Consider the following 27,694-nt stretch of genomic DNA (forward strand, 5'->3'; position numbering starts at 1 on the left):
CTCTCCAGATCACCTTGGGGTAATAATTTGCACACTTTCTATCATGAGCAGCCAATATTCCCACCATCCACTTGGTCATTGGGCTATTCAGTTGAAATCCACACTACCCCTGTGGAAGATTTAGCCAAAGTCTTCCACAGATGGAGTATGAGTTTTCGAATAGAATAGACAGTTGGGTAACTTCCATTTGAAATACTCACTCCATCTGTGGAAGATATAGGTAAAGCCATAATGCAGGGGGTGTATGGGTTTCAAAATGATTAACCCTGACCAATTACATTTGAAAAACATACTCCCCCCTGTGGAAGGTATTTCCAAAATCTTCCACAGGGGTAGTGTGGATTTTAACTGGAATAGCCCAATATGAAGATATGACCTTAATCTCCCAGGGAGTGTGAATTTCAATTGTGGTTACCTGAATTCGGCGACTCCACTTGAAATCTACATCCCCTGTGTCAAAGATTAAAGGTCATGTATTCCATAGGGGGTGTATGGATTTCAACGGGAATAGCCCATTTGGTGTATAACAATGTGTTTGAATAATAACAATGAAAAACAGACACTTTATCACAAGTTTGTACTTAATCATTAATATCTTTTATTTGCTAAATAAAGTTATCTCCATTTGTAATAAATGTGTTTGTTGAATATAAATTACTGACATCATTTGCCACTTGTATTGTATTATATCATACTGTTATAACATGACAGTGCCGAATAACAACTTACTAAATGTATAACTATAAAGCGTCCCCATTTGTTGAATTGCTTCCCGGGAGTGTTTCAGTTGATGCTTGAATTGAGATCAAGTTTTTGTATTGTTTTATTATGTCAACAGACTCACCACAGGACTAGCGTAGATATCGAAACAATATGAATTTAAAGGAGTATTTCGTGATCCTAGCATCCTCTTTTTATGACATTTTTCAGTACATATCCACGGAAAAAGCATATTCCCAAAATTTCAGTTGATTCCGATATTGCGTTTGCGAGTTATGCATGATTACATGTATGTGTATTACACTGCTCCATAGACAATGTACGTTGTAATTTCGTTCTGGTGCACCAGAACGAAATTCAAATTTCACGATATCTTTGCTAAGCTAATTAATCTGCAAGAAATATTTTGTACATAAACATTATGTAGCCAGAGGTTTCCAGTGATATAAAAATCTCAACTTTTTTTTGAGAAAAGTGGGGGATGAGGCTGTGGATCACGAAATGCCCTTTTAATACACCCTTGATGCCATTTTCCAAAAAAAAATGCTATGTCTCGGAGCTTGCAAACATTTCAAAATCCAATGATTTCAGATTTCAGTTCATATGCACTACAAGTTGTCATATTTGGCTGAGAAATAGCACTATTAATCTAGGCTATGGAGCCATTTCAACAACACCTCTCATTCAGTGGGAAAAGGTCATTGAACTTTGCACTTTCAAACTTGATCATAACCCATTTAAGGGGGTACTACACCTCTGTGGTAAATTTGTGACTATTTTTGCATTTTTCTCAAAAATTAATAACATATACTGGTAACAAAAGTTATGTATATTATTGGGGCAAGGAATTCAATTACTATACTGAAATTTCAGTGAATCAAGACAAGCGGTTCAGTAAATATGATACTATAGAAATGAGGTACATCCTAGCGGTACATGTACCTCATTTTCTATCACAAGTATCGAACCGCTTGTCTTGTGTAAGCACCCAAAGAGCTAATTAGGTTGAATACAATACTTGCACTTAAAAATTATGAATGATTAGAGTTTTGCCTTTTCACAAAGAAACAAACAACTGAAAAATGGCCATTACGGGCAAAACCTAGGTGGTACTACACCCCTTGATAAATTTGCGATTATTTTTGCAATTTTCTCTAAAAGTAATAACACACTGGTAACAATTAAAAGTTATGTATATTATATATGGGCAAGGAATCCAGTTACTACACTGTAATTTAAGTGACTCAAGACAAGCGGTATGTATTGATGATAAGAAAAGAGGTACTGCTAGAATGTACCTCATTTCTTAACATATATAATGAACCACTTGTCTTCAATCACTGAAATGTCAGTGAAGTATTATACATAACTTTTGTTACCAGAGTGTAGTAATTTTTTAAGAAAAATGCAAAATTAGTCACAAAATTTATCAAGGGGTGTAGTACCACCTTAAAGCCTTCAATTTATAATGTACATCAAGGCTAGGTTTAGGTGTAAGTAACATTAAAGGAGGCTGGTCAAATTTCATCGCATGATATTTCCACCATGGATGAATTATCTTGAAGTTAATACTACTGCCTATACCTCTCGGGACAGAATATTCCTTTGTTGCTACATCATAACACAAAAATACGGTACTTTTTTTTATCTTGAGACGACATTCCAGAAACATTTTTTTAATTTTTTTGATATCGGCCTTATTAACAAAAAAATAACTTAATAAATTTCACATGCCAATATGCACAAAATGATGCATAAAATCAGAGTCTCCGGCAATCATAGCATTGTGCCTTATAATTATATGTTAGAAAAATAATTATGAAGCATGAATCGCATGCTTTATTTAAAACAAACTCATATTGACTATAAAAAGCGAATAAAACAGTCAGCTCTCAACACGCGATATTCAAAATTCCCGCTGAATCTGTCCAAGTGCAATGACATAATGGTTATTTGTACCGGTACTAAATTGTCATTACACTCAACAATTTCAGCGCCCAGGAATTTTGAATATCGCCGCTGAGAGCGGGTGTTTTAATCGCTTTATGGTCACGAAGAGTTTGTTTTAAATAAAACCATGTGATTCGTGCTTGATAGTACCTTTAAAGATACTTCAATGTAGGCCTAGTTCACCTGTCAATCAAACTCAGAAACAGTTTGTTTGTATACATTTTTTCTTGATGATTGAAATTTCTATCGGGAAACAGCATGCCCTATGGTTAGTTTTTTACCTTTAAACATACAAACTCTCTCAAAAGTTAGGTCTTAGTAATAGGAAACTAATGCTAGAAAACAATTCCTAGAAAAGTTGCCCTTTTCCTTCCTAAAGTTCAGACATCATTGGCCATTGTCTCTGATTGTGTGCTTTTAAAGTTAAACATATCACAGGCCGTGGTGAGGATTGACAGGATCGTCAGATGGAAAATAGTTCACTCATTTCTGACTATCATTATGAATACATGTTTTTGAAGCTCCTAAAAAATTGGTTAATGCAAACCATGCAATACAAACAAAATGCCCTTTAATATGATACATGCAGAGAGCAGCATGCACTTTGCTCAGTGTGCTACACTATGCAGTATGCTCTGTGTGATACAAAAATACACAATTACTTTACTATCAACAATAGCATTGACATAACTACACAAAAGATACAGAAAAGGGATATACAGGGTGTAACAAAAAAGTTTACCATCAACTTTTGCTTGTAAAGTTGACCAGGTGCATATAGCCAGGATATGTGGCTGCTAAGGGGCTGTTATTTTCTTCGGGCAGGGAGGGCACCTATGTTTCAGATGGACATTTTATTTTTAAAAAGACCATATATATACAATACATAAAAAATATTTCGTATAGCCCCCTCACGAAAACTAGTGCATAGCATTTGTGCTTGCTCAATTAGCATTTTGTGCAAATTTTAGTGCACAATTTGTTGCCGTTCTTTTTTTATGGACCTTTTCATTTTACATGTAAAGTCTATGGAGATTAATATTAGAGAAGGCTGTTAATTAATGGATGCTATAGCCTCATTTTAGGCTATTTGAAGAACTTACAAGTTCATAAAAAATGGCAACAAATTGTGTAATAAAATAGAAAATGCCACTTGAGCAAGTCCAAATAAAAATACGTCTGGAGTGGGGGCTATAGCTAAAACAAAAAAATGTCCTACACCTTAGTGGTTATGAAACAAAGGTGAGGGGGTCATGAATATGTCACTGAGCAGAGCCGATTTTTATGAACCCCTTCCATCGTGGGCTGAAAATTTTGTGACCCCCTATCTTTGGCGGAATATTTTGATGACCGCCTTTTTGTACGCATACCAGAGACAAATTTCCAAAAAAAGTTAAGAAATGTGTGTTTGATGGAAAGGTGTACACAGTACAGAAACATTATTTTGTCATTGTAACTAAAGATTGCAAAATTTGTGATGGAAAGTGTAAATGTGCTCGTAGGGCACCCACATTTTTTTTTAAAGTCACACACCCTTTCACTCGTTTTCAGAGAAGAACGGCAGCCCTTGCTCAGATTGACGCGAATGCCCTGTTAATGAGCGACATACAAGGAGCTTTGTTTGCGCAGACCAATGTCTAAGGTGCGTAATCGGCCAATCAAATTATCACGTCTGTAGTTATGTTTGTCAGACGATTGAATCAGCCAATCAGAATCAGTGGCGTAACTACCGGGGCAGAGGGGGCAACGTGCCCGGGCGCTACCCTTAAGGGGGCACCAAATTGACCAATTCAGCATTGATTCTGCGCCTCCAAGCGATGAAAGTCAAAATTTTCAGCACAAAATCAATTGAAAGAACATTTTAAGACCGATATTCAACTTCTAGTAACCAAATTAATTAGTGGTAGGCCTTATTTGTCCAAAATTTTGCGCGTCCCGCGCGCAAATGTTTCACAAATTTCCCGCATCTAAGATATTCTGGGGGTGTAGGGGCGCAAATTTTGTTTCTTGCCCCAGGCGCTACCAAACCTAGTTACGCCACTGATCAGAACCCTACTACCGTGTTTACACTGTGCCCACTCTCAAAATGTAAACAAGTGCCATCTTCTTTGAAGGAAACTGTAGTAATTATAACCTCCTTTTTGGTGTAAAAATTATGACCCTCACTATTTTTGGTATACAATTTGTATGACCCCTAGTATATTCATGACCCCATTCTGAAGAAAATGACAGCCCCCTAAATGCACAAAAAATTGTCTTTTATGCAAAGGTCATTCAGCACTTTTGAGCCAACCTGAAGCATTCATCCTTGTTCACCTTAACTGATATTGGAGGTCAAGCTTCACCTCGATCAGCTTACTTTTTGCTCACAAATTTGAAGCCAACTTTCACTATATAAAGTGTTCTGTTGGGCTAAGCTTCACCATGCATCCAAAAGGATTTTCATTGTCTCACCATTTATGCGTTCAATTTGTCACCATGCATCGGTTCACGATAATAATGCCTGAAAGCGAAAGCCAAGTTTAACCTTAATCATCTGAATGCTTTTATTAGTTCAAGCTTCACCCAGAAGTTCATTTTGATAAGTCTAAACTTAATCATCGTAAAGCGGTATCCAAGAAGAAGAAGAAAATAGTGAAGCTTGACGTGGCTTGAGGAGGGTACTGAGTTCCAAGATTCACAATGATGCCCACATTAATGTCTTCTGGATCTTCTTATTGTGGGATAGCAACCCCTGTAAACATGGTAAATGTATTCCTTATTTTTAAGATGCTCACTTGGCTTCTGTAACAGTATCCACATCAAGTTGTGAAGCAAGTGTGTATGCTGTGGATAGAAAAAAATATGATTATTATTGACATACCTCTGTTGAAATGTTCTCATTCCTAAAACACTATTACAATGTACCAAATCGTTGTATATAGTATCTTCAATTAATTGTCAACAAGAAATCAAGGGCTCAGGGACATAACATCTTAACTCAAAATTGCTAGTTTGAGTGCACAAACCATGATGTAGATCTATATGATTTGTGTACAAAATTTTCATATTAAAATCTCATTTTCATCACAATGATACTGTGGCGTATATTGGGGGTGCCACCAGTGTTCGAAATATGCCTCAAAAAGTTACCGGCCAGCCAACTAGATGCCAGTCAGAAAAGTTACTGGCCAGGCCAAAAAGTTACAGGCCAATGGCCGGCTGACCGGCCATATTTCGTCTAATTTCGAATGCTGGGTGCCACCACCAGTCCCAACCTTTCCCTGGTTCTGGAGTAAGGTGCATCTCATGTCAAGCAAATTTCTTGTCCCTAGTCTCAAAACATGCCATTGGTCAATATATTACTGCATACCAAATTTAAAATTATTCCAAAATCATAATAGGGGCCTCCGTGATGCTGAAATTGTTGGTCAATGACCATACCCTAATGTTAATGTTAGAAATTATTGCTGCCTTATGCATTTTAGTTCATGCAGTTAGGACTATTAATGAATAAAGATGTTAAAAAAGCATACTTGTCTCAAAATTAAACATAAGGGAGCTATCTACAAAGACCAAGTTTATGTAAACACAAATGGCTGCCTTGTGCTGTCTTTACTGTGTAATTGTGAAATTGCTAAAATATTCATAACTTTCCTATTTGTGCTAACTTTGACCTGTTAGGCAGATAATATTACTACAGACTTGAGATCACACACTTGCATCTAGACCTTGCTCAATTTGATGAGACAACACACACAGGCCTGATGAGCTCGAGGGTAGCCTTGTTCAAGGCCGCTTAAGATTTCCTCCCTGCTTGAACTATTTTTGGGCTCGTGAAGTCAGTGAGGGCTACAGATTACAGCTATTAATGACCGTGCGTATGCTGAAAAATTGAACTTGGGCTCAGTCTACAAACCGCCAAACGGCCTTGTCTTGCCATACAAGCTCGCAGGCTCAACCCGAGTTTGATTGTTCAACTTAATACACATGATTATAAGCAGCCACAGTCTGTGATGGTCATATCATGGACAGGGTTGTAGCTAGGATATTTTTAGTGCTGGGTGGCATTTGATGAAAATCTTGCATATTTATTTATTTATTTATTTATTTATTTATTTCTTATTTAACCTGGGGTGACCAATCAATGCACTGGCATTGTTCTCCCTTGGTTCCCAGGTGGAAATTGTTTGCCAAAATAGACCAAATTCTTAACTAATTCAATAAAATGGTGCAATTTTGGCCTCTGAGTGGTGGGCTCCAATGCTAAAATTGGAGCCGAGTGATAGGCTCCAAAACCGATTGGTGGACTCTACCGCTCACCACTGCCCACTGTAGCTACATCCCTGATCATGGACTTGCCAAGCCCAAAAGTTGTGATAGGATTCAAGTGCTGGTCATGAGGGAGGAAACTTAGAGGGCTAGCCAGAGGGCTGAGGTTCTTCAAATCTTGAGATTGGATATCTTCGATTGGCACTGCAGGAAATCAGAGCTGGGTTTTACTCCATGCTCAACGCTCATTGAGGGCATTAATGTCATTGAGTGATGCTTTGGTACATGTATGCTTCAGAGTCTCAACATTCTGGGGGAAAGGAAATCAGGACCATATTGTTTATCTCTGGAATATGAAGTGTGATCCAAGGATTATGCACATTGCACAGCTAGATCAGCAAGGGCTGCAGATGGAGTCATTTCTGTAGACACTGATGAGGGTTTCCCAAATCCAGTTCCAATAAGGCATATATATGTGTCATGATCATTTACGTCATTCTGCTTCATACTTTGTCTTTCATCTGGCCTAGCATCTACAATGCTCTAGAATTTTAAACTTCTGAGTTTGCTCACCACTACCTACTGCAATGCAATCCACAACTTCACGATATAAACCACCTCTGCTGAGAACTCCCATCTGAAGATTTGAAGAATCTCAGCCTCTTTAACATATTGGGTGCTGTGACTGCTGTCTATTCAAATTGAGCAAGGTCTATAAATGTGCAAGTGTGCGATCACTCTTCTGTAGTAGTATCAGCCTAACAGGTCAAAGTTGGCACGAAAACAGTAAAGTTATGTATTCACAATTACACAGTAAAGACAGCAAATGGCAGCCAATTTTGTTTACATAAACTTGGCCTTGTTATTTTTTGAGTAAGACTGTTATTTTGATCATCTTTTATTCATTGATAGTAGTTAGTACTAAGTTACTAACTACATGAACAAAATGCATAAGGCAGCAGTCATTTGTAATGTACACAATGCATGAATAAAATAGCTGCCTTATGCATATGGTATGGCTATTGACCCCCAAAACGACTTTGGAATAATGTTAAATTTGCAATGGGGACAAGAAATTTGTGTGACATGAGGTGATGAGGGGCACGAGATGTACCCTATTCTGGAGCCACTGATTTTGTTTCTAGATTTGTGTAACTGCATTTCACAAAATGACCAAGTGATAATTTTGACAAGTTGGTACTTTCACAGCTTTGGGGCACATCCATTTTGTATCCTTGCCCTTGGCGCACAACCCACTAGCTACACCAGGCAACATAAAAAGAAACATATATACGGGAATAGCTGTTCTTACCAACAATGGCTGGTGTGTGTCATTCATGGTCTTGTTTGATCACATCTAATCCTGTTCTGCCCCACTGTAAAATCATCCATCAATCTTCTACATAGTTTTGCAAATGTCTTCTCCATATCCAGTGTACTTGGAAAACCATGCCTGGAGTAAGCTCCACCATCTGGAAGTAGTAAAACAGTTCAGTATAATTATAACACTTACTGGCAAAGTTCATGGAGATTGAATGAAAGTTAAAAAATTGGCTCAAATTTATTTAGCTGTCAACGTCACAGGTAGCCTACAGGTACTGTATTCACCATAATTAGTTCCCTTCTCCTAATAACCACCCTTAAAGAAACTTTTGAAAGACAGCTGTACAACTAAATTCATCAAATGTCTAAATAAAAGTATACCTCAGTTCTAAACAGTGGTGGCACTACTCGGGGCAGGGGGCATTTGCACGTAAAAAATAATTTTATTAAAGAACATCCATGGATCACTTCGCAGGGTCTTAGGCAAGATTTGAAGGTTTGGGTGTGTAAATTGAAAAAACTGGGTGTGTAAATTTAAACATTTGTGTACAAAGTATAGGCCATGTGGGCAAAAACTGGATGTGTACAAATTTGGGTGTGTAACATTTGCTGGCTGCCTAAGCCCTGCAATCAAAGAAATTAATGTTGGTACACTCGGGCATACTAAATGTAAATCGCCACCCCTCTCCCCCAGTTCAATGTTGATGAAAGCACTTTTTCCATTGGGCTCTCCAGTCTCCCCAACATTGATTGAGGGGGAATGGGGGAGGGAAGGGGAAAGGAGAAGGTATGTACTTCTCATCAAACATAGTTATACTAATTTCACTTAACTCTCAGAGCGGCAATGAAGAGTTCCAACATATTGTCAAGGTGTACAACTATTAAATTCCTTGATTGTAGCTTCCAAGACTATTTGTGGTACTATTTGTGATTTATCCTCAGAATGGATCAAATAAAAATCAAATCAAATGCCTTGATCAAACTTCAGCCAGCAGGAATATCTCCAAAAGTCTACATTTCAATTTTTTATTCACGATTTAGCAAAGGAATATACTATAGATAATGCATGATGTATATATCGAATTATCGATGATGTATTTTATTGACACGAATGACTTCATTGACATTTTATACAGGTAAACTATGCCCTTCCTGACTGCCATTCTGCCCTTTTTATGTCCTCTACCAACGGCTAAAATAGTACAAAATATTGCACAAAATGGGGTCATTTGCACCTCAAATTTTAAAAATCGATAGCTTCACAGGGGGGGGGGGACTCCCCTCTGGCTCCCCACCCCAGGTGCTAAAGCAGCCATTGAGTGGCACTTTGCTGTTTTCTTTTATTTCATGTGGCACTTCAACATATTTGAGGAAGCCTAATCTACATGATACTACTTGTTGTGAACGCAGCGAGCAGGAAATTGGCAAAGTGTTTCCGTAACTGTTTTCCTTTATAAAGCCATTTTAGAGTGTTTTATTTTAAAGGCGCCCCTTACTTGATAACTCTAGCTTCGAATTTCAATTTTTTTTTGCGCACGATAGTTACGCATTCGATACTAGAGTGCATTGCTAAAATGTTTTTCGGTGGGACAGCGGTGCAATCTTTTGTTATATTTATTCTGTTTAAATGTTGAAATTTGGATGAAAGTTATTTTGATGAGTTACTACAGTACGGTATCTTTTGAGCAAGATTTGCCTATTTTGAACAGTCAAAAATTTTGCTAAAATTTAATTTTAGCAAAATTTTTGATGCGATCGTCTGTCGTGATCAGCTGTGTAATTTACTATTTTACTTCTGAACTTCCATTGCTTTACACGGTACGTGTCATGCTCCAGCGAATCCGACTAGATTTTGAATGCAATGGTCTCTAGAATGTGAAGCTATCGGTGAACAAATTCTTGGCTATCTCTTCTCGAGCAAGGCACCCATGTTTGCCAAAAATCACTTGCTCCCCCCCCCCTCGGCTCGCCAAAAATTGCTTGCCCCACCCCTTTCGGCTCGATAAAAATTTCTTGCCACCCCCCCATTTTACTGCCAGGAATTTTTATAGGGCATTTATTTTGAAATAATTATTGCACAGCCCCTACGTCAGAAGTAGGTATAGTGCAATAGATAGAACAGTCCCCGGCATGCCCGGGAACAGCCCCGACCGAGAGAATGCTAAATATAAAGTTATCATGTTTAAGCTTACCCATGACATGTTGTTACCCGGGGCCGGGCTAAGTTACTAAACACACGTCACACACATTTTTAGACTGAAGTACTTACTTATAGGTGATAGCTGCTAACGAAGCCTCTTTCTTTCTCCAGGCATGCCAGCCAGGATATCAGTAAAAGTAATATTAGTGGATGAATTATTCACTAGAAAGAATAAGATGACTGGAATTCTTCTTCGCATGTGTGTACATATACCTATCCAGCTGATCAGCTGATTCGTTGATTAGTCTCCCACCAGTCGTAAACCAAACTGGTTACGGCATGTATAGCAAGTCAACATTGCCATAAAATCGTTTTAAATTGAAAGAGATGAAATTCCCCTCAAATTCGCATTTTGAAAAGGAAAATTTTAACTTTATCTGGCTGACCTGATAGCTTATGATTTTCTTAAACAAAATATGGCAAAAAAAAATTTTTGGAAAATTTTTTTGAGGGGCCTTGGACCACGCCCATTCCACCTCCCTTAATATTGTTGCAAATTGGTCAAATAAGAGACAAGCAAACAGCAAATGACTTTTTCGGCAGATGAATTCTTAACCAGATACAGACACATTTTACGCGCGAAATTAATGTAGGATATGAAAAATATATCTAGCCAGTAATTATCCAATTAAAACACAAGAAGCCTTTTTATGGTATATTGATACTTAAGAAATCCCACACCGACAATATTGTGTCCAGTATTGAACTGCTGAAGATATAAAATTTCAAAATGTTGTAATCAAGATGGGCCCATACATAGCGTTTCTTCATTTATCGATGGGAAATATTAGCATAAACCGAACTCAAGACTTATAGACCAGTGAAAGTGTTAAGAAGGTAGACGAAAATAACTTACGAGTCAGTACTTAATGTGTAGAATACAGTTTCTGCAACCCCCTGATACCACGATGTTCCTCTGCTGACCGCACTGATCATTGAAATCGCTCCTCTTGAGAGATTGCCTATTTCAACCACGTATTCCTGTAAAGTAATCAAATCAAACCAATCTAAATCAAAGTCATGTCAATTTTATTTCCAACAACTTTAAAACAAGACCATCAAATTTATAAGGCTTTACACGGATTTATACCACATAATCCTTAACACAAAAGACATGCTCCAAGGATTAAGTTTAGTATTCTAATGTAAACTGGTTCTAAAGTTAGATTGAGCTTATCAAAGTCCACCGGCCACTGTGATTTGCTTGTGTTTGCAATCCTGTCAAAGTGATGATGTAACAGGATTAATTATCATGATGAAGATAATACAATTTTGAATAGATCGCCCGGCACTACAACGTTCACGCGGTACATATGTATTGAGCAAACATGTCAAAGAAATGCTAACTACTCGGACCTGTAAGTGTGGCTGTCAAAAGGTGGATTTATACATTACCTGGTGACTGTAACGATCGTAGTGGGTTAAACAATTAAGATCCACTTCGCCACATCTGTAACAATCATCGACAATCTTCAATAGGCAAAACGATATGTAAAATGTATTTGTTAAAATATGTAATGCTTTCGAAAACATAAATTATGAATACAACGATGAGAGTAGCTCTTTGACAGTCTCTTGATTCATGATGCTCTAAGGGAGTACAAAAATAATGTTATATACATAATTTGATACATATCGGAAACATTTCTTGAGCCTGTAAGAACCATACCTGAAAGTTCACTCTTGACCGTGATATTCGGACCGTGGATTATTTCTGAGTAATTAATAGAGGGACAGGTGATTCACTCTATCATTGAAAAAATTATTTGAAGAAATCAAACTCAAGCCCTTGGAGTAAAAATTGGAGTCTAATGATTGACAGACACAATTTTAATCAATGACAAAAAATATTTTTGAAATCAATCGAATCCGTAAATATGGCACCTCTCGCTTTTTTTTTAGGTCAAGGCTGTTTTTACTATTATGAGCTATTTCACGTCAAAAAAAACTCCAAAGAGTTTGCTTTCGAATGATGTCATGAGGTAGTAAATTTTAAAAATGGTCATTCCATATTCACAAACTATGTTAATTTTATGTAAACAAAAGGCTCAACACAGCAGAATGAGATTTATGTTTTATATTATACTTCTCCGTCCAACGGTCTCCGTGGCCTAGCGGTAAAGACCTGGATTCATCAACAACGAAGTAACTGGTCGCCGATTCGAGTGCCATTGAAGTCGCGAAACTATTTTTCTTTTGCATTTCGAAATTAGTCACTTGTCGGTAAATTATGAATAGGTACCCTTAATATTCTTGAGGTTGTGGTATTAATCATGTCCCGGAGACGCTAGACACGAGTTTCAGGTCTTGCGTCTCCATTCGCCGTAGAAGAGATGATATAACAGGATTAACTACCAAAGTAATATGTTTAAATAATTTTTGAATATATCGCACTGCACTAGTCGTTCACGCGGCACATCTGCATTGAACCATAGATGTCAAAGAACAGGAATAAAGATCTGGATCGTAATTGTATAGAATATTGGTAGATGTGGCATTTAAGACAGAAACATCACCATATGCAAAACAGGTGATGGGTGCAACCTGTGTATAGTGTAGGGCGATATATGCGAATTGTGATTAGCACAACCTCTCTATTATGTTTTAGATCGGTAATGAATACAGGTGCATCGACCCCATACCAACCGGTTTCAATGCCTCAGAAGTAAGTTCACTGGGTGTTTTCCCCGTTTCTTTAGAACTAGTGTTAAATCCCAAAACATCAGGTTTCTCATCTACTACAGCCGTCCTTATTTTCTTCCCATTTATATAGTACCACGTGTTCCCATCATGGTCAATGAAATTGTTGGTGGTGAGATTGAATTGTTTCACAAATACGTTCACAAACCTGGAATATAATAAACGGAATTTTCCTTTTCACCCATATTTAATGTCAACAAGGGCTATGATTACTTGTTCAACAACTCTTCCTATACCTTAGTACAGGAGCCAACTGTTGTTAAACCGTGATGAACCCACACTTTTACTGTAGCGTATACGCGAACGCGAGCGAGACTACGCGTTACGCGAGAGCGCGTAAAATTCGCCATGCCTAGAACCTTTGTGCGTATGCCAGCTTACAAGTTGAATTCAGTATTTTTCAGGTAGCGGCTAAACATTGCCGTTTTATTCTGTAGTTTTATTGCTGATATCAAAAGAGAAATCATCGAAGTTTTTGTAAGGCTGAGTGGCAATGATTAACTGACATTCCTCGTAAAATAATAATCGTGAATTATACGATACTTAGCTTCTTTTCGTTGTTGAAAGGGATTCAATCATGTTTCACCGTTGTTCATCACCGTTTAACAACTCGCGTCCGGCGCGTCTGCGTGGTTTACTACGCGGCCGCATCGTTGTTAAACGGCGATGAACAACGGTGAAACATGATTGAATCCCTAAATCAATTAATTAAAACGATAGCGTCGCTATTGTCGGTATTCAGTTAGAAAAGTATAGTTGTAGTACTGTACACATACACGGTGTTTTTTAGGAAAATATTTTTGCAAATTATAGTTTTCTGTGAGTTATGAGCACATAGCAGTGTTATCATGCGCTAGATTGAGGGACTACTTTGTTATTGCAATGGTGATCTACAATAGCTACCTTTGAAATCACTCAAAAATAGTAAGAACATGAAGTTAGGTGGCAAAAATGTAGTCTCATTTATTCGACACAAATGATTTAAATATTAATAAACTTAATCCGCACAGCATCGTATCGGATTGACTAATTTTACACTAAAATAGCAAATAGTCGTACTCATGTGTGTAAGGTATTCTCATAGGACCAAGATCCACGTAGTATCTATCTTCTTGATCTCTGTATGTATATATCCGTCCTCCAACACGGCCACTTGCTTCCAATATTGTAACCTGAAATAATTTAGGAATCACTTATTTTTCGATGTCAACATGCAATACAATACAGACACCAACATTTTCAATTTGACGCCTATTAGGAAATTAAGACTACATAAGCGCAATATAGCAAAATCGAGGAAAAAAAAAGGTCAGTATTTTTTATTTGACAGTCGTTTTTTTTGTATCGAACGAAAGCTAACACTTCCGCCTAAGAACACTCTTTGTCATTAGTCAACAGATGACGCAATTCAATATTTATAGCAACGCAAATGTGAAAAATCTGCTGAAAACGACCTATTCAAGCAGACTTTTGACCAAAATGTAGATTTTAAAAGTCAAAACCTCAAGTGTTCCTTATAATATTTTTCAAATTTTGTGTCATTTAATGAAAGAGCATCCTTATATTATTCATACACTAACGTCATTAGAATGAGCAGTGGCCAATTCTCTTTAAATTGCACATCTTGTGCAAAAAGTTACCGATTTCGCCTGTTTTGTCATACGGTTGTAAATTCAATGAACTATAACTTTGCTAAAGAGCGCTTACAAATTGACAAAATTACAAGTGGGAGTTAAACTTGTTTTTGCAATAGAGGTTATCCACGTTACTCATGTGTGACTTCTAACAAAAGGCGCTGGTTCCCGTAGTATTCCTCATTCAAACCAATTCAATGCACGACCTCGGAGTTATACTTACATGACTTTGGCGGGCTATTTTGAAACAGTCATGGTTGCACATGCAGGTACTTCTTTTGAAAATCCTAAACAAGGTATAGCAGTCGCTGATAGGATATGCAGCTTATAGAACACGGATAGCCTCTATAGATATCCCCTTAGCTAATTTTAGGTCTCTTTTAATCTTTTAAAAACTCTCCCAAGTGCATTATATTAATGGCTTGTTCTAAAGATTGCAAACTTTATATTCATCGAATTTCAAAAGACAGAGTAAAAATTACATTAAAACCGCATCTTTTGCTGTACGGGTCGTTTTAAACAGGCATTCCAGTAGGTTTTCACAAATTGGTATTGAAATTCATAAAAAGTATATTATTTATGTCAAAATTGTTACATTATGTGGACTGGGCACTCTAAAAAACGCATTAGGTATAAGTGCTATAACTTTTTGATTATTCATGCAATATATACAAGGTTCCTGAAAACACTCACCAGAGCAAACCCACATTTGTTGCCTAAAATTATTTGGAACGCACTATAGAAAAGGGAAAAATCCAAATTTTGACATTTCAATCGAGGAACAGTGTGTTAGTTTTTTGGATATTGTCCTGAATTTTTAATTATCGACCAAAAATTAACAAACTTGTCATAGAATGGAGTATCTAGATTACAAAAAAGAGCTACATTTTGTTTCTCCTTTTTCTACATTGTGTTCCAACACATATATATGAGGCAAAACTTGTGATTTTCTGCAAAATGTTTCTTTTTACCTGTGTTTATAATTTCCTAGACTACCTTTGCTAATAATGTACCGTACTTTTATATATTTATGAGAGTGCGCAGTCATTTTAACTAGCTAGGTTAACAGCACATTGCAACAAACCTTGTGTCCGGCATCTTTGAGTAGTTTTCCTGCAGTGAGTCCTGCAATTCCTGCACCAATGATGATGACATGTTTAGGCTCTGATATTTTCGGCAAGCCATTTTTTGCAATATCAAGAAGAGTTTTTGTGTAACTTAGTGAAGCGCACTTCTCTGATCTCGGTAATGTGTGAACAAAGTGTAACGGCCAAAAGGTTATTGTAACGACCAAACTCAACCCTGAATGTTTACAAATGAAAATACAATATCATGTAATAGTATTTATGTTGAACAGTTAAAGATGTAGTGGGAGATGTGGGATAGGCTAATTGTGGGATAGGCTTTTTACGACGGGAATTCATAACAGTTAATAGTGGGTTTTTATCGGGTTCGCCGTCGGACAAGTTTAGAACTGTCAAGCTTCGCCAGGAGTAGCTCTAACTTCTTCAGGACAAAAAGGGAGTATTCAAAAAGACAAAAACCGAGAGGAAAGGATGAAGATAAAGTACCAACTAGTGTTCGCAAGAAGAACTCGTTCAAAGGACATTGTAAAGTCATCTAGAGACATCGTTGCCAATACTACCGCGATGTCTGATTTCAAGTCGACTTTCAAAGCGCCGGAGGCTTTCACTAAGAGCAGTACCAAAACTAGGTATGTATAAACTACAACCAATTTGACGAAATTAGTACTTTGCCCTCTCTACTCCTGATGTCAGAAAAATACAAAACAGATTTTGTTTTAATAAAAAGAATACTATTGTTTTGCCAGGTAGGAATGATAATCCAATCCTAATCATTTAGTCTACTGAACTAGGAATACAATTCCATATTCAGTCAGTTTGTCGAAAAGGGGCCTTTCTAGGCTGGCTTGTATGCTCAAACAATCAAAATATTACAGACACATCGACACATCACATATAATCTGTTTACATTATAATGTTTGACTCCTAGACCCTATCAATTATGTTTAGTTTGACTATAACAAGTGCTCTTTACTTACAAATGCTCTTCATAGTTGATGCTCTTAGATCTTCTAACTACTCAAATGAACGGCCTGGTTATACAAACCTAGTACATGTAGAATTTTGTCGTTTGCTGTATCAAAATGATTGGAACCCATCAGTTTTCATTGATAATGGATGAGTCTGACACGCCAAAATTTAACATAAGATACAAATAATGTGTAGATTAATTATATAACAATGATTATACTACACATTTCAAGAGTATCCAGTGTTGCATTTCTAATAGGCAATAGACACCAAAACTGATGGGTGCCATTAATTTTGATACAGCCTGTAGTATAATAGAGGTTTGAGTTATTCTAGTAACGGAAAAGTCACATGTTTATAATAGGTTGGCATTTCCTTTCCATTTGACTGATTAAAGTAACGTCAATATTCAAAGACAACTGACTTAACTGTATTAAAGGGAGCGTTCAGAAATACCTTGGCGGAGTTTGGAAAACTTTTTTATTCATGTATAAAAACTTTTCTTCACTCCCTCCTTTGCAAACCAGCAACCTTTTCGATTGACTTGTGTGTGAAATCGCCATTTCGTTTACTATTTTATTGTTATCTATATAAATAAAAGGAAGTTGTACAAAAATGTTGGCTCTTTCTCGCAACAAGACCATGTTATTGTTCAACTCCAAAAGTGGAACACTTAGTCATCTTTATATTTATATTTGGCAGCTAGCCCAAGCTTCCTGGAAGTATTATGCATTGAACAACTACATAACCAGTAATGTTAGTAAACAGAGCTTCATGTAGGTTATCAGGTCATTCCTCTTTTATGTGTGATCTGCACATATCCCAGCAGATATCTATATTTCCCTCTATTGCCCAAGAAGTTGAAACAGTAGAGGAATTTTGTGTTAGAGCAGGGATGCAAGTCAGAGTAGTTGCCTGTACTGATAAAGTAATCTGTCTCCATATTCAATAATTATGTGTTGAGGTTCATAATAATGTGTACCTAAATGTTAATTCAATAATTTAAAATGAGGCAATCATTTTGATAGGATCATAGTGTTTCAGAGGGGGGTCCGGGTATAAAATTGGTTTCAGAGGTGGCCTGGGCAAGGGGGAGGGAAATATTTTTTTTATTACATTACATACCCCAGTATAAAATGAGGGCAATCATTTAGCCCCAACAATAGTGTAGACAGGATCATAGTGTTCAGAGGGGCCCCACAGTGGGAGGGGGACAAGGGGTATATAAATTTGTTTCAGAGGTGGCCGGGGGGGGGGGGGGGGCAAGGAAATATTTTTATTATTAAACGCATCCCAAAAAGAAAGTATCCAGTTTGATTTTGGTTCATAAATCAAAGATGGGGTCTTAAATCAAGACCCACCATAAGTATGTTACAGATGAATTTATTCCGCACAGTTTGTTACCTCATTTGTCCAAATCGATGCAGAATTGATGACAGGATGACTCTTTGAATGCAATCACCTTTAAAAGTTGCAGTAAATTCCTATTGATTTGGTCCTGCTACTCAATATGGGTAGCGATAGATCAAGAGCATGCGTCGCAGATGTCTGGCAGTCATTGATGCAGCAGGAGGACATACCAGATATTGACTGTGAAGTGTGAAGGGTAAAACATTGAGGAAGGAGTAAAAGAGTATCTGTATTGAATAAAACACATGAAGTGAAGTCAAACAGTCTTAGACCGTCTCTGTTATTGTGTACCTTTATGAAGAATCTTGAGAAGCAGGAAACCCAGCAACAATAGGGATTATTGCAACTTTTAAAATTGGGGTGATTGCAGTTAAAAGATCACTGTGTCATCAATTCTGCATCGAGTTGGACAAATGAGATATCAAACTCTGCGGAATAATGTTATCTGTAACATACATTTGGTAGGTCTTGATTTAAGACCCCATCTTTGATTTATGGACCAAAATCAAACTGGATACTTTCTTTTTGGGATGCGTTTACATTACATAACCCGGTATTATTTTACATTTCAAATGTTGTACCTGTTATAATATAAAACAAGATAAACATGCCTTTATGCGCATAACGGGGGGGGGCTTAACCCACCACTAATTGTAACAGAAACCATTTAATCACCATTCATTTTCGAAAAGTATATTAAAGAAAACATCAAAATTCCCAGTAGTAGAGCATTGCCTAATTTATATAAATCCAAATGGCCGCTTAACGCGCTTATGCAGGGGTGGAATTTCAAAGTTGGTCAAATCTTGATTAAAAACCATACTAATATCTTGCTCTCATCATATTAAAAACTCGGAAAATGTATCGGTTGAACAGTCTCCGACATACAGTTCTTGAGTTATAGGCAAAAAGGCTAAATGTCAAATTTTGGGGTCCACAGTCGTTTACAATAGACATATGTGCCAATTTTAATCCAACTGGTCTCAAATTGTTCCTTTGGCAAAAATGAATTAAAATGAGGAAAGAGAATACATTGGTATGATTTTGTAACAACAATTGACCAAATTTGAAATTTCACCCCTGCATAAGCGGCCATTTTGGATTTTGGAGACACTGTTCCACTACTTGGACTTTGGGGGACTTTAATATAGTTTTCTGGCATGAATGGTGATTAAAATGGTTTCTGTTTTTATTAGTGGTGGGTGATTTTTAAAATTTGATTGGCCTAAATATAGTCGAGGAAAATTACAGTGTGAAGTTGGGTACTACTGCACAGCAAAGAGTGTGTAGATTCAAAATCAGTCGGGATCCAAAATGACATCCGCGAGCAAATTGAGTTATTAAGGTCAACTATCACATAAGGGGATACAATTTTAAAATGCTTAAATCAAAGTATAAAATAGCAAAACCTTTCTTTGTTTGGGTCCTGATGAGATCAGAGATAAAGGTCAAAGGGTAAAACCAAGATTGTACTTGGGTAAAAGTTTCAAAATGCTCCATTTGCAATGAAATTGGTCGCATATTATCCGTCTTGACAAAATAAAACACAAACATATAGTTTGCTATATCTACTGAGTCTAGATTTTATGCTCTGAACTGTCAAGGTTATATTGTGTAGGATATAGGGTTGTTGAAGTCGGACCGAGAATAAGATGAGTCACACAATTACGCATATTATCAGTCAAAACAAATTAAAACGAACAAACAAAAGCCATACGTTCTTTCATATGGTTATTGAAGACTTTATATGTTAAACACATATTTTGATTTTATGATATGTCCATTTATAACATCTGTCCATAAACGTGTCAAATACACAGACGTCTCCCTATTTAAGGGATCTAAAATGAGCGTTTATTGCGTTTCGACAGTATTTTTTGTGGGACATGAGAGCACCTCAGACCTATCGAATTGCATTCTGAATACGAAGCATGTCTTTCTGATATCAAATAATTTTCATTTTTGAAAATCACAATATAATACAAATTTTATGACAAATTATAAAATTTGATATTTTTCAAATTTTGATATATAACAGTCATCGAAGTAAATTATATAAATCTAATGATATATTCTTAAAGTGTATGTAGCAGGAGAAAAAGCCGACGGTCAATTGAAAATTTTGACCTTTCATATTGAAGATATGGATTTTTTTCCCCAAAAGACCTAATTTTTGTTGGTGTTTTGGGAAAAAAATCCATATCTTCAATACGAAAGGTCAAAATTTTCAATTGATCGTCGGCTTTTCATCCCACCTACATACACTTTAAGTATAAATCATCAGATTTATAAAGTTTACTTCAAGTACTGTTAAATATCAAAATATCAATTTTAATGATTTGCCATAAAATGTGTATTAAATTGCGAATTTCAAAAATCAAAATTATTTGGTATCAGAATGACATTCTTCGTATTCAGAATGCAATTCGATATGTCTGATGTGCTCTAATGTCCCAAAATAATACTGTCCAAACGTTCATACCCCACCCCTTAAGGTTTGGATAACAACGTTTGGTAATCATGCAATTCACTGCATCTATCGCAGATTTAATCGACGTATTCATCCAGCCATGAGGAAAATTCGTATGTTCCCTAGCAAAGAAGAGCTCTTTAGTAGGACGCACGATTGGCGCTAGGAATTTCGTCAATTGGTAAGGTGTGGCAGCGGTATAAGCTCCAACGCTGTAAGGATCCAGGCTCCATCTTTTAACGACACCTTCTACATAAAGTTCTATGATATAATCACCATGAACTTTGGTAAGATCATCCAGAGCCTGAGACAGGCATTCATCATCTGTAAGGCCGAGAAACTTATCGGAAAAATCTTCTCCTGTATAAGACGCTATGAGAACTCCCAGACCGGATTCGAATTCGTGACTCGGGTAATATATATTAGCGGATATTGAGTCAGTTATTGATTTTCCTACACTTATACCTTCGTCTTTCCAAAATGGCCTCTCAAAAGCAAGAGCAATTTTGGTAGCGCCGGCGTAATGAATATTGCGGAACGCTTCGCGTTTATTAGAATCTAGTTCCGGTGTGAATTGGATGAAAGCAGTTGATGTGGCAGTCGCTGTTGTTAGCAGAAAGTCTCCTGATATCGGGACGTCTTTTCCTGCAGAGCGATAATGTGCAACGACAGACCCATTGCCATGTTCTATGTGTTTGACTCTAGCGTTTTAAACAATGTCGTCTTGCAATGATTGTATAAAGGCACCAGGAAGCAGATCATTGCCTCCGACAATCTCATAATAATGCCTGTGGAATAAATTACATAATAAATACTGTTGTAACAACATCAACCAAGACATAAATTATTCAAGGGTGTAATTTCACCCAAAGCCGAACCTAATAACAAATTGATCCCAAAACCGAGCCTAATAATGAATTGATCGTACCCCAAATAAAGCATAAACATAGGTCAAAATATAATTAATAAAAAGCATAAAATATAAGTTGCAAAATTGATTGCAAAATAATCATTTCCAAGGAACATTTTGCACACTATAAAAATTTCTTCTGGAACAAAAAGTACTTACAGTTATCTTTTTGTGTTTCACAAACATACAGGGTGTCCCAGAAAGAATTGTATCGTTTTATTTGTTTGTGTATTGCTTGGCACAGGCGCCGGGTAATTCAAACTCATACATGTACTTATACTAATATAGCACTATATTTATAGATGCACACATGTTCTGTAGACCGAGATACAAGTTATTTCTTATTATAGTACAAGATATTTTTAATATAAACTTGGGCAAACAATGGCAGGTAACTACTAAGGTAAAATTTTGTAAAAGTCTATATACCGGGTCATTTTCAATTTTACACTACAGCACAAAATAAAGGTTAAATTTTGCATGTGTTTACCCATTTTCTAATTTAAACTAGGTGAGGCATATGGACAGTCACCCAAAATGGCAAAAAAACTGGACGGCTGCTATATCAGACTTTCCAAAACATGGGAAAAGAAAACCCAGGAAGGCGATATCCTAAAGGCCTTGACATGAGAGTTGAGTCTCCAATAACAGTGATGCAAGTCAGGGGGCCATTTATACATTTCGAGGACACCATTTGACATATTTATATTGCATATGTAGGGGGGTGTTTTGGGTTGGTTTTAGGGTTTAAAATCTTCTGGGGTGAGTCAGCAAAACCAGCAGCAACTTGACGTAATTTTATGAGAAGTTTACACAACTTTGGGCAACTTTGCATAACTATGGGCAGCTTTGCGCAACTTTACAAAATGTTTAGGAAACTTAATGCAACTTTCCGCAACTTTGTAAAATGTTTCGGCAACTTAATGCAACTTTGCGCAACTTTGCAAAATGTTTAGGCAACATAATGCAATTTTGGACAACTTTGCAAAATATTTAGGCAACTTAATTAAAGCAACTTTGCGCAACTTTGCAAAATATTTATGCAACTTAATGCAACTTTGCAAAATATTTAAGCAACTTAAAGCGACTTTGCGCAACTTTGCAAGATATTTAGGCAACTTAATGCAACTTTGTGCAACTTTGGTCATTTTTGACAATTTTGGATGAAGTTGAGCAACTTCCCCTGTGACATGGGGCCTTACAAAAATCGAACACTTGGTCATCTTAATATGACTTAAACTATAGGCTACTTTATTTGTCATGAAATGAGAGATACATTATAGTAGTTTATTTGATTTGGTCGGGGTTTTGGAATAAATTTACAGACAACACTGGCAGTCTTATTATCTCTAGAAATACACTTTGACAGCTAGCCCAAGCTTCCTGGAAGTATTATGCATTGAACAACTACAGAACCAGTAATGTTAGTAAACAGGGCTTCATGTAGGTTATAAGGTCATTCCTCTTTTATGTGTGATCTGCAAATATCTATATTTCCCTCTATTGCCCAAGAAGTTGAAACAGTAGCGGAATTTTGTGTTAGAGCAGGGATGCAAGTCAGAGTAGTTGCCTGTACTGATAAGGTCGTATTCATAGGTACCTCAAGGTAGTGCTACATGTATCTCATTTTGATAGCGCTAGTCAAGCACCTTTTAAACCAATCAATAATCCTATTGTTGAAAATGATAATAAGCTTCTACCTATGTCTATAGAGTTCTTAAATAGCTCTAGTCTTTGTTTGCTTTGGCTAAATCCTGTTCAAGTGATGGGTTACAATTAAAGCATTGTATTTTGTCTAGGTATGTATAACCAACAATTAACAATGAGAGGACATTCCTGAACCTCGTTGACTTTGGGATGATTTGAAATGACCGTCAATTATGACTGTTTGATATTTATTACCAGCAATGTGGGAAAATTGACCGGGGCCGACTTTACGGCTCATTCGTGGTGTACGGCCACAAATACTTCCTACTTTGCAAACAGAAACCTTTCCGAATGACTTGTCAAATCGGTTTTGATTGTTTTTTGCTATAGACCTGCCCTTTAAGACGAGTGGTGTCCTCGAACCACAGCAGCACGCCATATCCTTCGGTCCATATCCGCCATATCCTTCTGTCAGATAGACATGTTGGCAATGGCATATAAGAAAAAGTCTTGGAGAACTATAGAAGTAAAAATGAATGTTAATCATATGGAAAGGTTTCTATACAAAAACGATTCTCTTATAAACCATCATGCGCACAGTTTCCACCTCGATACACCTGAGCACACACTTTCGACCAAGAGCTGTCAAGCAAGCAGTGATTGTCTCCACTACAGTCTTTGATTACACTGCATGGTTGAGTGTATAGAATCGAAGAGCTGTGGAGCTTCTAGCTGAAAAATGGGCCTCTTTGATTGTTTTTTGTTGAAACCTCAAGTGTTCCCTTCATCCAATCAGATTTTTTTAAATATCAAACGAAAGCTAACACTTCCCCCTAAAACACTTTTCGTCACTAGGTCAACAGATAACGCAATTCAATATTATAGCAAGGCGAATGTGATAAATCTGTTGAAAACTACCTATCCAAGCACATTTTTGACCAAAATGTAGGCGTTCCTTACAATATTTGTCAAATTTTATGTCATTAAATGAAAAAGCACACTTACATTGTCCATATACTAGCGTCACTAGAATGAGCAATGGCCAATTCTCTTTAAATTGCAAATCTTGTGCAAAAACTTACTATTTTCGCCTGTTTTGTCATACGGTTGTAAATTCAGTGAACTATGACTTTGCTAAAAGAGCGCTTACAAATTGATATGTTACAGTGCACTGATACAAGGCACCTATGATTACAACAAATTTATGAGTATAAAGAAATTAAGTGATCCTTAGTAATCCTAGCAATGTTATAATCCCTTAATAACCACATCCCTCATTGTTTCAATGATTACATTGTGTAACATCGGTGGATTCTACTATAATGCACTTGGTGATCATCAGTTGCACGCGATCTACGAGGTTAATGTTTTACGTCACTCACCCCGGAAAAGAACTCGACAGGATAAAGGCGGAGTTATCTTTTTTTATTACATTACATTACATTACATTACATTACATTACATTACATTACATTACATTACATTACATTGCCGAAGTTGCAAATAAACGTTTTGCTCATTCTGGACCCCTACATTAATTTTATTAGCTTACATTATACCCATCTATACTCTTTGGAAGAGAATGAGTGCCCAATATACTAAACGTTTGCATTAAATTTATCATTGTTGTGCAATGTAATAATCTGTCCGCCTTCAGTGCATCGTGATTTTTATTTTCCTTCCTCTCTCAATGTTCTTACAAATGTGGTAGTATTTAGCGACAGCATACAGCTTTAAAGTGTAAAGGCTATAGCCTTCTAATATGAGAATTATCCTCTCTAGGTGAGTTTGAAAATAGGGCGGACTTGCCCCGGTCTCCCCTACACGGAAAGATTTTTTTTTTCAAATCAACTTACCAATGACCTTTATTTTTCATCTGGCTCCTAATGTCTATACTACATATCTTCCACTTTACCCCTTGACTTTGATTTTTACAGTCTGTTGTCCAATAACTCTTAACAATTATATTTCACATGATTATGACCTCTTTTAGTAATATACCCAGTGACACGCTATTTTACAGTATTGTATCCAATGACCTCTATTTTGTCAGGTTTTGTACCAAATCTCCTTTTTCCCCGAAAATATAATTTTCATCGAAAGGCCCCCACTTTAGTATTGAGAAATGTCCGCTCTTCCGGGCTCAAAACCAATATCCAAACAGTGTAAAAAAGCCTAACAGGTTTAAATTGGGGTGTAAGCCTTATCGATGTATAAAATGGATACGGGACCTAGACTTCCCGATTAGAGTTAAGGTTATGGTTTAGTATCAGGGTGCGGAAACCAGAAACCCTTTGCAATCTACCTCATCAAGCGCTAGCAACAAGACATAAGAAGTAAAATAATATTTAAAGACAATGCTTTTGCTCTTTTACTTCATTTCTCTTTCTCGATGCTTCTTTTGCCCAACTCTTCATCCCTAGGGAAAGAAAAAGCGTCTAATACCGGTTGCAATGTCCTTGACTAAGTTGACAGAAAGTACTTCAAGTTTGTCAACTAAGGTTTTGATAAAGTAATGATTCTCCGTATTTTCCTGTTTAATGTTTGGGGAACGACGTTTGCCAATAATATAATTCACTGCCTCTATCGCAGATTTAATCGACGTATCCATCCAGGCATGAGGATAACTCGTATGTTCTCCGGCAAAGAAAAGGTCATTAGTAGGACGCACGATCGGGGCTAGGAAATTAGTTAATTGGTAAGGGGTGAAAATGCAATAGGCTCCAATGCTGTAAGGATCCATGCTCCATCTTTTAACGACTCCTTCTATATAAAGGTCTTTGATATATTCCCCATGAACTTTCGTGAGATCGTCCAGAGCTTGAGACAGACATTCATCATCTGTAAGACCAAGAAACTTATTGGAATGATCTGCTGCTGTGTATGTTGCTATGAGAACGCCCAGCCCGGATTTAAACTCGTGACTTGGGTAATGTATAGCGGCTGATATCGAGTCAGTTCTAGAATTTCCACCGCGGATTCCTTCGTCTTTCCAAAATGGTTTCCTAAATACAAGAGCAATTTTGGTAGCTCCGACGTAATGAATATTGCGTAATGCTTCGCGTTTATCAGAATCCAGTTCCGGTGTGAATTTGATGTAAGCAGTCGATGTGGCAGTCGCTGTTGTCAGTAAACAGTCTCCTGATATTGGGACATCTTCTCCTGAAGAGCGATAATGTGCAACGACAGACCCATTGCCATGTTCTATATGATTCACTCTGGCATTATAAATAATGTCGTCTTGTAAAGATGGCACGAAAGCTCGGGGAAGCAGATCAGTCCCTCCGGCAATCTCATAATGCCTGTGGAATATTATAATTACACACCAGGTGTTAAAATTATAATTATTGAGCAATGGTGCATATAATAGTTTAAGACAATTTTACCATAAAATTCATGCACCGTAGAATATAATTATGTAAGTAAAAATGCTAATTCCGTTAGACAGTCCGTGGTTTATCAATAGATGGCGCTACCTCTGTACACTAATGTGCTGAATATGAGGTTTCTAAGACCATTTGTGACGTGCTTAGTATAGTATATATTTTAGTAGGGGATTTGGGTTGCAGAATACATACATAATTCAAAATAGGCAAATGTGAAAGACATCTTATACCAACAATTGCACAATTTTGTAATGTTTTGTTCGAAATGGACCCATTCATAGCATTTCTCTATTTATCTATGGAAATTTGTAGCACAACAGAAGCCAAGCGTTTTTAAAGTAGGAAAACACTTACGAGTTGTTACTAGTTGCTATGTTGTATACAGTTTGTGCAACCCCATAATAGAACGTAGATTCTGCGCTGACCGCACTAATCATTGAAATTGCTCCCCTTGAGATTTTACCCATTTCAACCAAATATTCCTGAAAAGTAACACAAAGCAAATGAAAAAATAAAACAAATCATATATAGGAAACTTGCCATTTGGTCTAATACCATTTGTAAGTGCCATGCAAGTTCAGTCAAAGTTGTGTATAGCGCCCTGATGCATAGAGTGCAGTCCCGGGGATCACTCACTACTTGACTTGCTACGCACCCGTGTCCAAGAAAAACGTCTAAAAGGGTATGTTTTTCACCACACAGCGGCGTCGACGTCTTTTTGAAAAAGGGGTACTTTTTCAGAAGGCATCGCCATTTAGGGGTCCTTTTTCAGCCAAATCCTTAGACGTTGAGGGTTAGTAATATTATTGTTTGAGTGAGTTTGCACTAATTTGATAAAAATCACCACTTTTTAATTGATTCTTGTTACTTTTGAGCATGTTTTCTTCAGTATCTATATGTCTGCAACATCAAAAAGACACCTTGGGTATCAAATTACCTCATTTCCCTGTTTACACCACTTAGGGTATCAATATAGATATTTCTCAGTTGACTCCATTTAGGGTATGGTTTGTGCATGTGCTACGCCATTTAGGGTAGG

The 27,694-nt window shown here is 37.0% G+C and overlaps 2 protein-coding genes across 2 annotated transcripts in view; both read right to left on the reverse strand.

Annotated features, from left to right (window-relative positions):
• The window catches only part of LOC140156933 (L-amino-acid oxidase-like), a 58,036-nt gene extending 40,903 nt beyond the window's left edge, over window positions 1-17,133 (reverse strand). Inside the window, exons 1-6 of the mRNA XM_072179974.1 lie at window positions 16,841-17,133; window positions 15,863-16,080; window positions 14,204-14,316; window positions 13,091-13,292; window positions 11,840-11,914; window positions 11,301-11,425 (exon numbers count right to left, since the gene is read on the reverse strand). Of these exons, the coding sequence (XP_072036075.1) occupies window positions 11,301-11,425; window positions 11,840-11,914; window positions 13,091-13,292; window positions 14,204-14,316; window positions 15,863-16,080; window positions 16,841-16,853 (746 nt within the window). The 5' untranslated portion in view covers window positions 16,854-17,133. The remainder of the gene's footprint in view (window positions 1-11,300; window positions 11,426-11,839; window positions 11,915-13,090; window positions 13,293-14,203; window positions 14,317-15,862; window positions 16,081-16,840) is intronic.
• Window positions 17,134-25,253: 8,120 nt separating this feature from the next.
• Window positions 25,254-27,133, reverse strand: LOC140156318 (L-amino-acid oxidase-like). The gene is made up of 2 exons (XM_072179298.1): window positions 27,010-27,133; window positions 25,254-26,571 (listed from the first exon to the last, which is right to left on the reverse strand). The coding sequence occupies exons 1-2, from the start codon at window positions 27,120-27,122 to the stop codon at window positions 25,689-25,691; spliced, it is 996 nt and encodes a 331-aa protein (XP_072035399.1). The 5' UTR covers window positions 27,123-27,133; the 3' UTR covers window positions 25,254-25,688.
• Window positions 27,134-27,694: the final 561 nt, after the last annotated feature.

This window comes from Amphiura filiformis, chromosome 7 (assembly GCF_039555335.1).
Source record: "Amphiura filiformis chromosome 7, Afil_fr2py, whole genome shotgun sequence".
Taxonomy (NCBI): Eukaryota; Metazoa; Echinodermata; class Ophiuroidea; order Amphilepidida; family Amphiuridae; genus Amphiura; species Amphiura filiformis.

What these genes read in the sequence shown, in the direction of transcription:
- LOC140156318 (XM_072179298.1), bottom strand. Translation starts at nt 27,122, where the DNA reads ATGGGTAAAATCTCAAGGGGAGCAATTTCAATGATTAGTGCGGTCAGC. An exon ending in ATAGCAACTAGTAACAACTC is followed by an intron (nt 26,572 to 27,009) that starts GTAAGTGTTTTC and finishes AATATTCCACAG; the next exon opens with GCATTATGAGATTGCCGGAG.